The sequence below is a fragment of the Chiloscyllium punctatum genome, unplaced genomic scaffold, assembly GCF_047496795.1.
Source record: "Chiloscyllium punctatum isolate Juve2018m unplaced genomic scaffold, sChiPun1.3 scaffold_963, whole genome shotgun sequence".
NCBI classification, from domain to species: domain Eukaryota; kingdom Metazoa; phylum Chordata; class Chondrichthyes; order Orectolobiformes; family Hemiscylliidae; genus Chiloscyllium; species Chiloscyllium punctatum.
In genome coordinates this window covers 17501-34306 of record NW_027310697.1, presented here as the reverse complement: position 1 = coordinate 34306, position 16806 = coordinate 17501, and the positions used below count along the sequence as shown (strand labels likewise).

The 16806-nt window shown below is 50.6% G+C and overlaps 1 protein-coding gene across 3 annotated transcripts in view; it reads right to left on the bottom strand.

Moving 5' to 3' along the window:
• Positions 1–345: 345 nt before the first annotated feature.
• LOC140474371 (transient receptor potential cation channel subfamily V member 3-like) overlaps positions 346–16806 on the bottom strand; it is a 33691-nt gene continuing 17230 nt past the window's right edge. For all 3 annotated transcript variants that reach the window (XM_072567687.1, XM_072567686.1, XM_072567688.1), the window contains 5 exons: positions 16577–16698; positions 12779–12931; positions 8743–8886; positions 2281–2561; positions 346–651 (listed from right to left, as the gene is read on the bottom strand). In XM_072567687.1, the coding sequence (XP_072423788.1) occupies positions 358–651; positions 2281–2561; positions 8743–8886; positions 12779–12931; positions 16577–16698 (994 nt within the window). In that variant the 3' untranslated portion in view covers positions 346–357. The remainder of the gene's footprint in view (positions 652–2280; positions 2562–8742; positions 8887–12778; positions 12932–16576; positions 16699–16806) is intronic.

Genomic DNA, 16806 nt, shown 5'->3' with positions numbered 1-16806 from the left:
GTGTAAAATCTTAACATAACCCCACAGAGTTAAAGTGGATTTGTGAAAGGGAAATAGTGTTTGATTAATTCATTAGCATTCTTTAAGGAAATAACAACCAATGTGAATAATGGGGAGACAGTTAATCGAATTTCCGGAAGGAATATGACAAAATGCCACATTGAATGTTCCAACATAAAATGAGAGTCCACGGTGTCGAGGGAAATGTATTATCAGGGATAGACAGTGGATGAGTTAATAGAATGCAGAAGATGCATCATTTCGATTTGACAGGTTGTGTAACCAGTGATCAGTGTCACTTCAATCAGTTCTTAGAGAAAGGGAAAGGTTTCAGTGAGGGGAGGGAGAACCTGTCCTTCAAACAACTGTTTCAATCCGATTCAGCACCGTCACTTGTTTTCCTGTCATAGGAAGCTTTGTTGATGCAGAGATGATGAGCTCGGAGTTGGAAGTGTCAAATTGGAAATAACTTGCCTGGATCTTTGTGTTAAAGACGACAACTTTCAGAACGGAATTCCTCTCGAACGTGTCCACTCCAGTGATGTCATAGAGTGAAGACGAAATGGGACCATACGCCCAGTCAGTAATTTTCCGAGAGAGATCCATGTGCTCCTTGTCTTTCATTTCTCTTCCGAGGATACTCCTGAATATCTGAAAGGTAAAAAATGTCATCTCCATCCACGTGTTTACAGGGTTTGAAATGCGAGACTCTGAATTCTCTCTCTCTCCCTCCTCCCCTTCCCCCCCCCTCCCTTTCTCTCTCTCTGTCTCTCTCTCTCTCTCCCCTCCTCTCTCCCTTTCCCCCATCTCCCTCACTCCCTCCTCCACCCCCTCTCATTCTCCACCACCCTCTACCCTCCTCTCCACTCTCCTCTTCCCTCCCCTTTCCCCTTCCCCTCCCTCTCTCTGGAAGAGAGTGGTCCTCTCCACTCTCCTCTTCCCTCCCCTTTCCCCTTCCCCTCCCTCTCTCTGGAAGAGAGTGGTCCTATGGGAGTATGGCAGCTTTACCTTTACAAATGTACACAAATACTTGGGCATGAAACTCCCACCTCCCCCCAGATTTCTGGATGGGATGACAGCACAGGATTAATATTAAAGAAAGCACATTCTGAAGGGAATTCCCCCTTTTCCTGTGGAACAGGACGTGGCATCTCGGTTTAGATTAGCAATTGTAGACTGAGAGAAAACAGCCCCTATGGTCTGGTAAGATAATGGTGACACAACACAAACAGATAATGGGCTTTCAGCACTGTAATCTCTGACTCAGTAATCACTGCGCATTTTGTGTTCCGAGAACCTTATGCAGTTCACAGTTTGGTCAACAGAGGGTGATGTAACACCATGAATGAGTGTAACTCAGTTTAGTGAGTGGAGTTTCCTTTATTTATTAGAGCCCCTGTCCCTACAGTGTGGAAACAGGCCCTTTAACCCAACAACTCCACACTGACCCTCCGAAGACTACCCCGCCAATTCATTCCCTATTACTCCACATTTATCCCTGACTAATGCAGCTAATCCACACATCTCTGGACACTATGGGCAACTGATAGTTTGAGAGCAGCTCTACAAAACTCTGGTGCGTCTGTACTTTGGGTATTGCATACGGTTCTGGTCACTGCATTATAGGAGGGATGTGGAAGCTTTGGAAAGGGTTCAGAGGTGATTTACTAGGATGTTGCCTGGTGTGAAGGGGAGGTCTTACTAGAAAAGGCTGAGGGACTTGAGGCTGTTTTCATTAGAGAGAAGAAGGTTGAGAGGTGACTTAATTAGGACATAGAAGATAATCAGAGGGTTAGATAAGGTGGACAGTGAGAGCCTTTGTCCTCGGATGGTGATGGCTAGCACGAGGGAACATAGCTTTAAATTGAGGAGTGATAGATATAGGACAGATGTCAGAGGTAGTGTCTTTACTCAGAGAGTAGTAGGGGCATGGAACGCCCCGCCTGCAACAGTTGCAGACTCACCAACTTTAAGGGCATTTAAATGGTCACTGGATAAACATATGGATTAAAATAGAATAGTGTAGGGTAGATAGGCTTCAGATTGGTTGCACAGATCGATGAACATCGAGGGCCGAAGGGCCTGAACTGCACTGGAAAGTTCTCTGTTTCTATGAGTGTATCGATGGTTACTGACTCTCTAAGGAGAGTCAGTATGATTATGTACACATTGACCCTGCCTGGCTGTGACAGACCCTCTGCCAGCGAAGGTCACTGAGTAAATAGCCACTCTCTAACACAGACCCAGTGCCCATTCTATAGAGAAATGAAAAGGTCTTGCCTCAAACTTGCCCAGTTTGGCTGCGAGCTGTAATGGGGTCAGTCCTTTGACGTTCTTTATATCCTCCAGGTTGCTCTGTTTGTTTTCAATCAAGATCTTGTTGTACATTTCGGTAACAACCTTAGTGTTGTCCACTGTGTCATCTGCTATCGTGACCAGTGCGTGCAGGACTGTGTTCCCCCTCGAGTCCTGCTCTCCGATCTTTATTCCTGGGTGGTTCAGGAGAAGTGTAACTATCTCTGGTTGGTTGGTGCATGCAGCCAGAGCCAGCGGTAGTTCACCTGTGGGATATCAAGCTGTGAGCAACAGCCCAGCCCTGCATTTCTCAACTCCAGACTCAACTATTCCAGGAGTTCTCCTCTCGTCACATTGGTTAGGCCACTGTTGGAATATTGTGTGCAGTTCTGGTCTCCTTACTATCGGAAAGATGTTGTGAAACTTGAAAGGGTTCAGAAAAGATCTACAAGGATGTTGCCAGGGTTGGAGGATTTGAGCTACAGGGAGAGGCTGAACAGGCTGGGGCTGTTTTCCCTGGAGTGTCGGAGGCTGAGGGGTGACTTTATAGAGGTTTACAAAATTATGAGGGGCATAGATAGGATAAATAGACAAAGTCTTTTCCCTGGGGTGGGGGAGTCCAGAACTAGAGGGCATAAGTTTAGGGTGAGAGGGGAAAGATATAAAAGAGACCTAAGGGGCAACTTTTTCACGCAGAGGGTGGTACGTGTATGGAATGAGCTGCCAGAGGGTGTGGTGGAGGCTGGTACAATTGCAACATTTAAGAGGCATTTGGATGGGTATATGAATAGGAAGGGTTTGGAGGGATATGGGCCGGGTGCTGGCAGGTGGGACTAGATTGGGTTGGGATATCTGGTCGGCATGGACAGATTGGACTGAAGGGTCTGTTTCCATGCTGTACATCTCTATGACTCTATGACTCTAATCCCTCACCTATCCTTGGCTAATTGATGGGCCTTTATCTGAGCGAGACCCCCTACCTCATTGAGTCTGTGCTCACTGACAATACAGAGCCTCCCAGGTTGAACACATCTCTCGTTGCAAACACCAGCACCAGCCTCTATCTCACTGAGGGGAGAATGTTCCAGGTTTCCGCCAACCTTTCCTGGGACTCCACCTGGCCCCAGCTTGAATTCTAATTTTCTGACCTCCCCCAGGAAGGCAGAAAAAAGACTAAAAAATCCTTTCTAAAATGATACTTTAAATACTCTATCAGATCAGCCCTCAACCTCCTAAACCTGGCAGATTATACGCTCCATTTGGGAGTTGTTTCCTGTTTAACCTTTTTCAGCTGAATCTATTTGGTGTTGCATCCAAGGTCAGTATTTTTGGGAAAAAAAATCACATTGTTCTCATTATATTCCATCCCCACTGAGATTAATGCCACCTTCGATTTCACTTGTTGTACAGATGTGAGGGCTTACAGGAGCAGCAGAATCAATGTTTTGGGCATTGGCCCTTCATCAGGAATTCCTGGTGTAGGGTTTATGCCTGAAACGCTGATTCTCCTGCCCCTCGGATGCTGCCTGACCATCTGTGCTTTTCCAGCACCACACTCTCGACTCTGATCTCCAGCATCTGCAGTCCTCAGTCTCTCTAAGGTCTTCCAGTTTGTATTAACCCAAATTCCAATCTCCTTTACAGCTCCATGCACCTGAACAATCAGTAAATAATCAATGTGTTTATCTGGAAACTACCTTGGTTGACTGCTGGCCATTTTGGATTCACTGGACATTGTTTTTCCAAATCACTCACCAGCTTAAATATGCAGTAATTCCCTGATTTCCCTTTCCTGCCCTGCACACTCTTCCTGTTTTTAGAGTCATAGAGATCTCCAGCACGGAAACAGACCCCTCAGGCCAACTTGTCCTGACCAGATATCCCAACCCAATCTAGTCCCACCTGCCACCACCCGGCCCATATCCCTCTAAACCCTTCCCATTCATATACCCATCCAAATGGGCGGCACGGTGGCACAGTGGTTAGCACTGCTATCTCACAGCGCCAGAGACCCGGGTTCAATTCCCACCTCAGGTGACTGACTGTGTGGAGTTTGCACGTTCTCCCCGTGTCTGCGTGGGTTTCCTCCCACAGTCCAAAGATGTGCAGGTCAGGGTGAATTGGCCATGCTAAATTGCCCATAGTGGTAGGTAAGGGGTAAATGTAGGGGTATGGGTGGGTTGCGCTTCGGCGGGTCGGTGTGGACTTATTGGGCCGAAGGGCCTGTTTCCACACTGTAATGTAATCTAATCTAAAAATGCCATTTAAATGCTGTAATTGTACCAGCCTCCACCACTTCCTCTGGCAGCTCATTCCATACCCGTACCACCCCCTCTGTGTGAAAACGTTACCCCTTAGGTCTCTTTTATATCTGTCCCCTCACACCCTAAATCTGTGTCCCTGTGTAAATGCCCTGTGTAAATGCCCCTGTGTAAGTGCCCCTGTGTAAGTGCCCCCGTGTAAATGCCCCTGTGTAAGTGCCCCAGTGTAAGTGTCCCTGTGTAAGTGTCCTTGTGTAAATGCCCCTGTGTAAATGCCCCTGTGTAAGTGCCCCTGTGTAAATGCCCCTGTGTAAGTGTCCCTGTGTAAATGCCCCTGTGTAAATGCCCCTGTGTAAGTGTCCCTGTGTAAGTGTCCCCGTGTAAATGCCCCTGTGTAAGTGCCCCTGTGTAAATGCCCCCGTGTAAGTGTCTCTGTGTAAGTCTCCCTGTGTAAGTGCACTTGTGTAAGTGCCCCTGTGTAAGTGCCCCTGTGTAAATGCCCCTGTGTAAGTGTCCCTGTGTAAGTGCCCCTGTGTAAGTGCCCCTGTGTAAGTGTTCCTGTGTAAATGCCCCTGTGTAAATGCCCCTGTGTAAGTGTCCCTGTGTAAGTCCCCCTGTGTAAATGCCCCTGTGTAAGTGCCCCCGTGTAAGTGCCCCCGTGTAAGTGTCCCTGTGTAAGTGCCCCTGTGTAAGTGCCCCTGTGTAAGTGTTCCTGTGTAAATGCCCCTGTGTAAATGCCCCTGTATAAGTGCCCCTGTGTAAGTGTCCCTGTGTAAGTGTCCCTGTGTAAGTGTCTCTGTGTAAGTCTCCCTGTGTAAGTGTCCCTGTGTAAGTGCCCCGTGTAAGTGTCCCTGTGTAAGTGTCCCTGTGTAAGTGTCTCTGTGTAAATGCCCCTGTGTAAGTGCCCCTGTGTAAGTGCCCCTGTGTAAGTGCCCCTGTGTAAGTGCCTCCGTGTAAGTGTCCCTGTGTAAATGCCCCTGTGTAAATGCCCCTGTGTAAGTGCCCCTGTGTAAATGTCCCTGTGTAAGTGTCCCTGTGTAAATGCCCCTGTGTAAGTGCCCCTGTGTAAGTGTCCCTGTGTAAGTGTCCCTGTGTAAATGCCCCTGTGTAAGTGCCCCTGTGTAAATGTCCCTGTGTAAGTGTCCATATGTAAGTGTCCCGTGTAAGTGTCTCTGTGTAAATGCCCCGTGTAAGTGTCTTTGTGTAAGTGTCCCTGTGTAAATGCCCCTGTGTAAATGCCCCTGTGTAAGTGTCCCTGTGTAAATGCCCCTGTGTAAGTGTCCCCTTGTAAATACCCCTGTGTAAGTTTCCCTGTGTAAATGCCCGTGTGTAAATGCCCCTGTGTAAGTGCCCCTGTGTAAATGCCCCTGTGTAAGTGTCTCTGTGTAAATGCCCCTGTGTAAGTGCCCCCGTGTAAGTGCCCCCGTGTAAGTGTCCCTGTGTAAATGCCCCTGTGTAAGTGTCCCCGTGTAAGTGCTCCTGTGTAAATGCCCGTGTAAGTCCCCCTGTGTAAGTGTCTCTGTGTAAGTGCCCCCGTATAAGTGTCCCTGTGTAAATGCCCCTGTGTAAATGCCCCTGTGTAAGTGTCCCTGTGTAAGTGCCCCTGTGTAAATGCCCCTGTTTAAGTGTCCCTGTGTAAGTGCCCCTGTGTAAATGCCCCTGTGTAAGTGTCCCTGTGTAAATGCCCCTGTGTAAGTGTCCCTGTGTAAGTGTCCCCGTGTAAGTGTCCCTGTGTAAATGCCCCTGTGTAAGTCCCCCTGTGTAAGTGTCCCTGTGTAAATGCCCCTGTGTAAGTGTCCCTGTGTAAGTGCCCCTGTGTAAGTGTCTCTGTGTAAGTGTCTCTGTGTAAGTGTCCCTGTGTAAGTGTCCCCGTGTAAGTGTCCCCGTGTAAGTGCCCCTGTGTAATTGTCCCTGTGTAAATGCCCCTGTGTATGTGTCCCCGTGTAAGTGTCCCTGTGTAAATGCCCCTGTGTAAGTGCCCCTGTGTAAGTCCCCCTGTGTAAATGTCCCTGTGTAAACACCCCCGTGTAAACATCCCTGTGTAAATGCCCCTGTGTAAACGCCCCTGTGTAAACACCCCTGTGTAAGTGCCCCCGTGTAAGTGTCCCTGTGTAAATGCCCCTGTGTAAGTGTCCCTGTGTAAGTGTCCCTGTGTAAGTCCCCCTGTGTAAGTGTCCCTGTGTAAGTGTCCCTGTGTAAATGCCCCTGTGTAAGTGTCCCCGTGTAAGTGTCCCTGTGTAAGTGTCCCTGTGTAAGTGTCCCCGTGTAAGTGCCCCCGTGTAAGTGCCCCCGTGTAAGTGTCCCTGTGTAAATGCCCCTGTGTAAGTGTCCCCTTGTAAGTGTCCCTGTGTAAGTGCCCCTGTGTAAGTGCCCCTGTGTAAGTCCCCCTGTGTAAGTCCCCCTGTGTAAGTGTCCCTGTGTAAATGCCCCTGTGTAAGTGTCCCTGTGTAAGTGTCCCTGTGTAAGTGTCCCTGTGTAAATGCCCCTGTGTAAGTCCCCCTGTGTAAGTGTCCCTGTGTAAGTGTCCCTGTGTAAGTGTCCCTGTGTAAGTCCCCCTGTGTAAATGCCCCTGTGTAAGTGTCCCTGTGTAAGTGTCCCTGTATAAGTGTCCCTGTGTAAATGCCCCTGTGTAAGTGTCCCCGTGTAAGTGTCCCTGTGTAAGTGTCCCTGTGTAAGTCCCCCTGTGTAAATGCCCCTGTGTAAGTGTCCCTGTGTAAGTGTCCCTGTGTAAGTGTCCCTGTATAAGTGTCCCTGTGTAAATGCCCCTGTGTAAGTGTCCCCGTGTAAGTCCCCCTGTGTAAATGCCCCTGTGTAAGTGTCCCTGTATAAGTGTCCCTGTATAAGTGTCCCTGTGTAAATGCCCCTGTGTAAGTGTCCCCGTGTAAGTGTCCCTGTGTAAGTGTCCCTGTGTAAGTCCCCCTGTGTAAATGTCCCTGTGTAAATGCCCCTGTGTAAGTGTCCCCGTGTAAGTGTCCCTGTGTAAGTGTCTCTGTGTAATTGGGGGGGGGGGGGGTGCGGGGGGAGTGAGCTACTGCCTTGAATTACTGCAATCCACGTGATATTGGTGTATACCTTCCCCCCCCCCCCCCCCAACTCCCCCGGTACCCAGTGCGATCCCAGCTGTCGATGGTTGACCCGGAGTTGGTGTCAGACAATGTGTGGAGGGCAAGTTGCTGATAGTGCCATTCCCTCCTGGCTGCTGCTCTCTCACCTCATCCTGTCTGACACCCTTCATACTGTCTCTCACTCTAACCTGTTGCTCCTTGAAGCAATGAACTCAGGGGCTCCACTTTCTCCCCAATTTTTTATTCATTCACAGGATGCGGGCATCACTGACCTGGTTAGTATTTCTTGCCCATCCCTAATTACCCAGAGAGTGGAAAAGAGTCAACCCCATTGCTGTGGGTCTGGAGTCACATGGAGGTCAGACCAGGGAAGAATAGCAGTCTCCTTCCCAGGGCCATTTGTGACCCAGGTGGGTTTTTTCAATAATCGATAATAGATTCATGGTTTTCGATAGACTTTTACACACAGAGTTTGTTTTAATCCTGCAGAAATTCCCTTGTTGTTACACTAAAGGATGCAGGCACATGCAGGCACTACATCAATGCAATGGGACAGTGTAGGGAGCACGTTGATTGAAGGTTCAATGAGGTAGATACACGTTCCATTGACAGTGCTATAGTGACAGAAGGGGCTGGGCCATCAATAAAAGGTTCACTGTGTTAACTCAGCCAGCCTCGTTTCACAGCCCCTTCCAAACACACGACCTCTGCTGTGACCTGAGAGACTCATGGACCACAGATACATGGGAACACCACCCACTGCACATTCCCCTCCGAGCCCCTCCCCATCCTGACTTGGAAATATAATTGCTGTTCCTTCACTGTCACTGGGTCAGAATCCTGGGATTCCCTCCCTAAGGGACATTGTGGGTCAACCCACAGCACATGGACTGCAGCGGTTCAAGAAGGCAGCTCACCCCCACCTTCTCAAGGGGGCAACTAGGGATGTGCACATTGACACCCCTTTGGGGCGTATTAGGTTAAAAATGGGTACCCCTCATTCCTGAACCGAAACATCAATTCTCCAGCTCCTCGGATGCTGCCTGACCTGCTGTGCTTTTCCAGCCCCACCCTAATCTTGAGTAAAAACGGGTAGTATTTAATTCGGAAAGGTAACTTACCAAAATAGAAGCTGCTGCGATTTTTTCTGCTGGGTGTGAAAAATTTCCCATTGGCCTTGATGTTGACGTCAGCTCCTTTCTCCAGCAGGAGTTTGACAATGTCCAGGCAGCGTCTTTCGATGGCAATGTGGAGGGCTGCCTGACCTCCAAAACAGAAAGGGAAACCTCTCAAACCCATCAGTCTGTTGTTTCAGATATATCAAAGTTAACAATCACACAACACCAGGTTATAGTCCAACAGGTTTATTTGGAAACACTCGCTTTCAGAGCACTGCTCCTTCATCAGGCAGCTACTGGGGCAGGATCATAGATCACAGAATCATCTTAAAATCCCTCACCTCCTTCATCTCTTCCCATCTCCTCTTGAGTACCTGAGTACCCTATAAACTCTCCCCTCCTTTACATCCCCTCCCTTTCAAATACCCCATCGCTCTCAAATACCTCATCCCTCTCAAATACCCCATCCCTCTCAAATACCCCATCGCTCTCAAATACCCCATCCCTCTCAAATACCTCATCCCCCTCAAATACCCCATCGCTCTCAAATACCCCATCCCTCTCAAATACCTCATCCCCCTCAAATACCCCATCGCTCTCAAATACCCCATCGCTATCAAATACCCCATCCCTCTCAAATACCCCATCCCTCTCAAATACATCATCCCTCTCAAATACCCCATCCCTCTCAAATCCCCCATCCCTCTCAAATCCCCCATCGCTCTCAAATACCTCATCCCCCTCAAATACCCCATCCCTCTCAAATACCCCATCGCTCTCAAATACCCCATCGCTCTCAAATACCCCATCGCTCTCAAATACCTCATCCCCCTCAAATACCCCATCCCTCTCAAATACCCCATCGCTCTCAAATACCCCATCGCTCTCAAATACCCCATCGCTCTCAAATACCTCATCCCTCTCAAATACCCCATCGCTCTCAAATACCCCATCCCTCTCAAATCCCCCATCGCTCTCAAATACCTCATCCCCCTCAAATACCCCATCGCTCTCAAATACCCCATCCCTCTCAAATCCCCCATCGCTCTCAAATCCCCCATCGCTCTCAAATACCCCATCTCTCTCAAATGCCCCATCGCTCTCAAATCCCCCATCGCTCATAAATACCCCTTCGCTCTCAAATACCCCATCTCTCTCAAATACCCCATTGCTCTCAAATCCCCCATTGCTCTCAAATACCCCATCTCTCTCAAATACCCCATCTCTCTCAAATACCCCAACTCTCTCAAATGCCCCATCGCTCTCAAATACCCCATCCCTCTCAAATACCCCATCGCTCTCAAATACCTCATCCCCCTCAAATACCCCATCGCTCTCAAATACCCCACCCCTCCCAAATACCCCATCGCTCTCAAATACCTCATCCCCCTCAAATACCCCATCGCTCTCAAATACCCCATCGCTCTCAAAAACCCCATCGCTCTCAAATACCCCATCCCTCTCAAATACCCCATCCCTCTCAAATGCCCCATCCCTCTCAAATACCCCATTGATCTCAAATACCCCATCTCTCTCAAATGCCCCATCGCTCTCAAATACCCCATTGATCTCAAATACCCCATCGCTATCAAATACCCCATCCCTCTCAAATACCCCATTGATCTCAAATACCCCATCGCTATCAAATACCCATCTCTCTCAAATACCCCATCCCTCTCAAATGCCCCATCTCTCTCAAATGCCCCATCGCTCTCAAATACCCCATTGCTATCAAATACCCCATCCCTCTCAAATACCCCATTGATCTCAAATACCCCATCGCTATCAAATACCCCATCCCTCTCAAATACCCCATTGATCTCAAATACCCCATCGCTATCAAATACCCATCTCTCTCAAATACCCCATCCCTCTCAAATGCCCCATCTCTCTCAAATGCCCCATCGCTCTCAAATACCCCATTGCTATCAAATACCCCATCCCTCTCAAATACCCCATTGATCTCAAATACCCCATCGCTATCAAATACCCCATCCCTCTCAAATACCCCATTGATCTCAAATACCCCATCGCTATCAAATACCCCATCCCTCTCAAATACCCCATTGATCTCAAATACCCCATCGCTATCAAATACCCCATCCCTCTCAAATACCCCATCGCTCTCAAATACCCCATCCCTCTCAAATACCCCATTGATCTCAAATACCCCATCGCTATCAAATACCCCATCCTTCTCAAATACCCCATTGATCTCAAATACCCCATCGCTATCAAATACCCATCTCTCTCAAATGCCCCATTGCTCTCAAATACCCCATTGATCTCAAATACCCCATCGCTATCAAATAGCCCATCCCTCTCAAATACCCCATTGATCTCAAATACCCCATCGCTATCAAATACCCCATCCCTCTCAAATACCCCATCCCCCTCAAATGCCCCATCCCTCTCAAATACCCCATTGATCTCAAATACCCCATCTCTCTCAAATACCCCATCGCTCTCAAATACCCCATTGATCTCAAATACCCCATCGCTATCAAATACCCCATCCCTCTCAAATACCCCATCACTCTCAAATACCCCATCTCTCTCAAATACCCCACCTCTCTCAAATACCCCATCCCTCTCAAATGCCCCATCTCTCTCAAATGCCCCATCGCTCTCAAATACCCTATCGCTATCAAATACCCCATCCCTCTCAAATACCCCATTGATCTCAAATACCCCATCGCTATCAAATACCCCATCCCTCTCAAATACCCCATTGATCTCAAATACCCCATCGCTATCAAATACCCCATCCCTCTCAAATACCCCATTGATCTCAAATACCCCATCGCTATCAAATACCCATCGCTCTCAAATACCCCATCTCTCTCAAATACCCCATCCCTCTCAAATACATCATCCCTCTCAAATACCCCATCCCTCTCAAATACCCCATCCCTCTCAAATACCCCATCCCTCTCAAATACCCCATCGCTATCAAATACCCATCACTCTCAAATACCCCATCCCTCTCAAATACCCCATCGCTATCAAATACCCCATCGCTATCAAATACCCCATCGCTATCAAATACCCCATCGCTATCAAATATTCCATCGCTCTCAAATACCCCATCTCTCTCAAATACCCCATCTCTCTCCAATACCCCATCTCTCTCAAATGCCCCATCCCTCTCAAATACCCCATCCCTCTCAAATACCCCATCGCTATCAAATACCCCATCGCTATCAAATACCCCATCGCTATCAAATATTCCATCGCTCTCAAATACCCCATCTCTCTCAAATACCCCATCTCTCTCCAATACCCCATCTCTCTCAAATGCCCCATCCCTCTCAAATGCCCCATCCCTCTGAAATACATGCAGAGCCCTTCTCAAGCCCTCCTCCTCCACCATTATTTACTCAGTCCCCCCACCCTTACCCCATTCTCCCACTGTCATGCCTTTGACCTCATCAAAGGGAGTTTTGCTCCACTGTCACTGTGTTCAGCCTGGTCTCCCACTCCCTGCTTCCGAGTTTGGGCTAAGTGCGGAGAATTTTGCTCCTTATCTCTAAGCTCAACTACTCCTCCACCTCCCCCCCCCCACCCGCCCCCCCCCCCCCCCCCCCCACCCAGCACACTCTAAGGGATACCTCAAGGGGACTCAATAGAGCTCTTGAATTTTATTCCAGCTTTTACTTGGGTTTACCTGGACTGTTGGAGGTGACCCTGACATGAACCTGGGCAGCTTTCTTCCCAATGGCTGTCTCTGGTTAGGGGCATTGTGGTTATGAATGATGGGGGGACAGGGGGTCAGGACGTTATGGGCCGGATTCCGAATTGGGTATTGAGTTTCCTGATGCTGTGAGTGGGTGACATTTGGGGAGAAGCTGAGTGACTAATCAATCCTACAGCACAGCACTTTATGATCATCTAGAGTGGTATTGCAGCTTATTCAATGCGTTTCCATCCCAGAGCAGTCCAGAATGGGTGGTAAAGGAGATAGAGCCATTCCATGATGCTGGCGAAACCTTCCAGTATCATGTTCTTGGACCCAGCAGCTGCCATTCTGTTAACCTACCTTTATAATCTTTATCACAATATGCAGCATTAATCAGCAGTTTTAAACAATCATCTCTCTCTGCGACTGCAAACAGTTTCTCAATTATTTCATTGGTATTGCTGTTCAGATTCAGTAACGCTTTCATCAGGCAGGTCTTCCCTGTTCTCGGATCTGTAAAAGATTAGCAGTTTCGTTTTACACTTCATGTTATCCTGCCCATTTCAATGTACACACAAGGCCAACACATGCACACACACTCACACACATACACACACGTGCGCACACACGCACACACACACACTCACGCGTGCACACACATATGCACACACTTGCGTGCATGTACACACACTCACACACACACACACACACTCACACATACACACACGCACAACTCACATGCACACACTCACACACACACACACATACACTCACACACACACACTCGCTCACACACACAGACACACACAGAATAACCATCCACTGGGAGTCTCAGGGTGGTCTTGTGGAGCTGGGTTGGTGAATGTCTGGTGACCCCATACCCCACTGGTAATGACCACCCCCAAACTCCCAGCTGCCCTTTTAAATTCCATTAATAAACACCTGGAATCAGTAAAACTGACCATGGAACACCCAGGGTTTTGTTTAATAAAGTGAACAGGTTGGCGATTGAGTGAGTGGCCCAGGTCAGGGTGAGCTGCTGCTCCTGACGGTCTACCATCCCGGGACAGTTACCCAGCCCCTAGAAACAGCAGCAGGATGGAGCAGCCCCCACCCCTCACACTCACCACCCCCACACTCCCCACCCCCACCTCCCCACACTCACCCAGTCCCCCACCCCTCCACACTCCCCCCCACGCACTCACTCAGCCCCCCACCCCTCCACACTCCCCCCACACTCACCCAGCCCCCCCACTTCTCCACACTCCCCCCCCACACTCTCCCCCACACTCTGCCCACACTCCCCTCCCACACTCACTCAGATCCCCACCCCTTCACACTCCCCCCCACACTCTCCCCCCCAAACACTCCGCCCCACACACTCCCCCCCCACACACTTCCCCCCCACACACTTCCCCCCCACACACTCCCCCCCACACACTCCCCCCACACACTCCCCCCACACACTCCCACCCCCCACACTTCCCCCCCACACACTTCCCCCCCACACACTCCCCCCCACACACTCCCCCCACACACTCCCCCCACACACTCCCCCCACACACTCCCCCCCACACACTCCCACCCCCCACACTTCCCCCCCACACACTCCCCCCCACACACTTCCCCCCCACACACTTCCCCCCCCACACACTCCCCCCCACACACTCCCCCCCACACACTCCCCCCCCCCACACTCCCACCCCCCACACTCCCCCCCCACACACTTCCCCCCCACTACACTCCCCCCCACACACTTCCCCCCCACACACCTCCCCCCCACACACTTCCCCCCCACACACTCCCCCCCACACACTCCCCCCCACACTCTCCCCCCCAAACACTCCGCCCACACACTCCCCCCCCACACTCCCCCCCACACACTTCCCCCCCACACACTTCCCCCCCACACACTCCCCCCCACACTCTCCCCACTCCCCCACACACTCCCACCCCCCCACACACCTCCCCCCACACACTTCCCCCCCCACACACTCCCCCCCACACACTTCCCCCCCACACACTCCCCTCCACACTCTCCCCACTCCCCCACACACTCCCCCCCACACACCCCCCCCCCACACACTTCCCCCCCACACACTTCCCCCCCACACACTCCCCCCACACACTCCCCTCCCACACTCTCCCCACTCCCCCACACACTCCCCCCCACACACTCCCCCCCACACACTTCCCCTCCCACACACTCCCCCCCCCAACATTCCCCCACCACATCCCCACCCACACTCCACTCCACACACTTCCCCCTCCCACACTTCCCCCTCCCACACACACACCCCCACATTCACCCCCCCACATTCACCCACTCCCACACTCACCTCCCACACTCACCCCTCCCACACTCACTCCCTCCCACATTCCCCCTCCCACACTCCCCTCCCACACTCACCCCTCCCACACTCACCCCTCCCACACTCACCCCCCCACATTCACCCACTCCCACACTCCCCTCCCACACTCCCCTCCCACACTCACCCCTCCCACACTCACCCCTCCCACACTCACTCCCTCCCACATTCCCCCCACACACTCACCCCCCCACACTACTCCCACACTCATCCCCCCACACTTACCCCCCCCAAACTCACCCCCCACACTCACTCCCCCATACTCACCTCCCATACTCACCCCCCCCACACTCACCCCCCACACTCACCCCCCACACTCACCCCCCCACACTCTCACCCCCATACTGACCCCCACACTCCTCCCACACTCCACCCACACCCCCCCATACCCCCCACACTCAACCCCCCCACACACTACCCCCACACACTACCCCCCCAACAATCCCCCCACATTCCCCCCACACTGTCCCCAATCACCCCCCATACTCTCCACACTCCCCCACACACTCCCCCCACACACTACCCCATACTCTCCCCCCACACACTCCCCCCACACTCCCCCCCCACACATTCCCCCCTCACACACTCCTCCCCACACATTCCCCCCCACACTCCCCCCCAATTCTCCTCCACACTCCCTCCCCACACTCCCCCTTCCACACCCACCCCTGACATTTCCCCCCCCCACACTCCCTCCACACACTCACCCCCCACACACTCACCTCCCACACACACACTCCCTCACACTCTTTCCCCCCCCACCCCAGACTTACCCCCCTCCCACACTCACTCCCCACCCACACTCACCCCCCCCCCCCAATCCCTCAATCCCACGTGACCACAGGGATAAGGACGAGTAGGATTTTGGGAGTGTGATGGTATTGGGGTCAGATTGCTGGATAACATTCCCGAGCCTGAGGCCAGTGCTCGGGGGGCATCGGGTCACTGGCGGATTGTGGAATTTAAATTCAACTGATTGATATCTGGCATCGATCGTGGTGACCATGAGAATTGTTAACTTTTATTGTAAAAATTCATCTGCCTCACTCATGTTGCTATTTGTCATCCCTCTATGAGTTTGCGATCCCCGATCCTCAGTGAGGTAACTCCCCTCTGAAACCACTCTGTTCCAGAACACTTGGGCTATGGGCATTCTGAAACGTGTGCTGAAATAACTGTTATTAACAATTTTATAAAAATTTATAAAATAATGAGGGGCATGGAGAGGGTAAATAGATAAGGTCTTTTCCCCGGGGTAAGGGGGTCCAGAACTAGAGGTTTAGGGTGTGAGGGGAAAGATATAAAAGAGACCTAAGGGGCAACTTTTTCACACAGAGGGTGGTACGTGTATGGAATGAGCTGCCAGAGGATGTGGTGGAGGTTGGTACAATTACAGCATTTAAGAGGCATTTGGATGGGTATGTGAATAGGAAGGGTTTGGAGGGATATGGGCCGGGTGCTGGCAGGTGGGACTAGGTTGGGTTGGGATATCTGGTCGGCATTTGGACCAAGGGGTCTGTTTCTATCTCTCTGACTCTATGACTATAAAATGAGTAAATGAGTAAGTGTGAAAGGAATAATAACATACATTGACAGGGTGTGACCAGGTCGAGATGGGACAAGACTGGTATGAAGCATATAATAGCACTGTCAGGTTGAACTTTGTGACCTGTTTCTATGGTGTCGACTCAATGTAATTCGATAAGTGAGATGTGGGAGCTTTGTGTGGACTGTCAGTGTCCTGCCTCTGTGTGATTCAATCAAACAGTGAGCTGATGTGAGCCAGTACCTGTTAGTTCTGTCAGCTTCACTTGGGTCACCTGAACGATGCTGAGTATTCTGTTAAATTCCTCCATATTCCCATCGGCTATGCAGGCGAACAACAATTCTCTCAGTTCATGCCTCAGACTGCTGAGAGTTAGAGCAAAAGCAAAATCAGTTCATCGTTTGGATAGTCACGTGGTAGGATTTGGATTTGAGGAACTGTGCTGCACACTCCGAACGTGATTTAAGGATAGC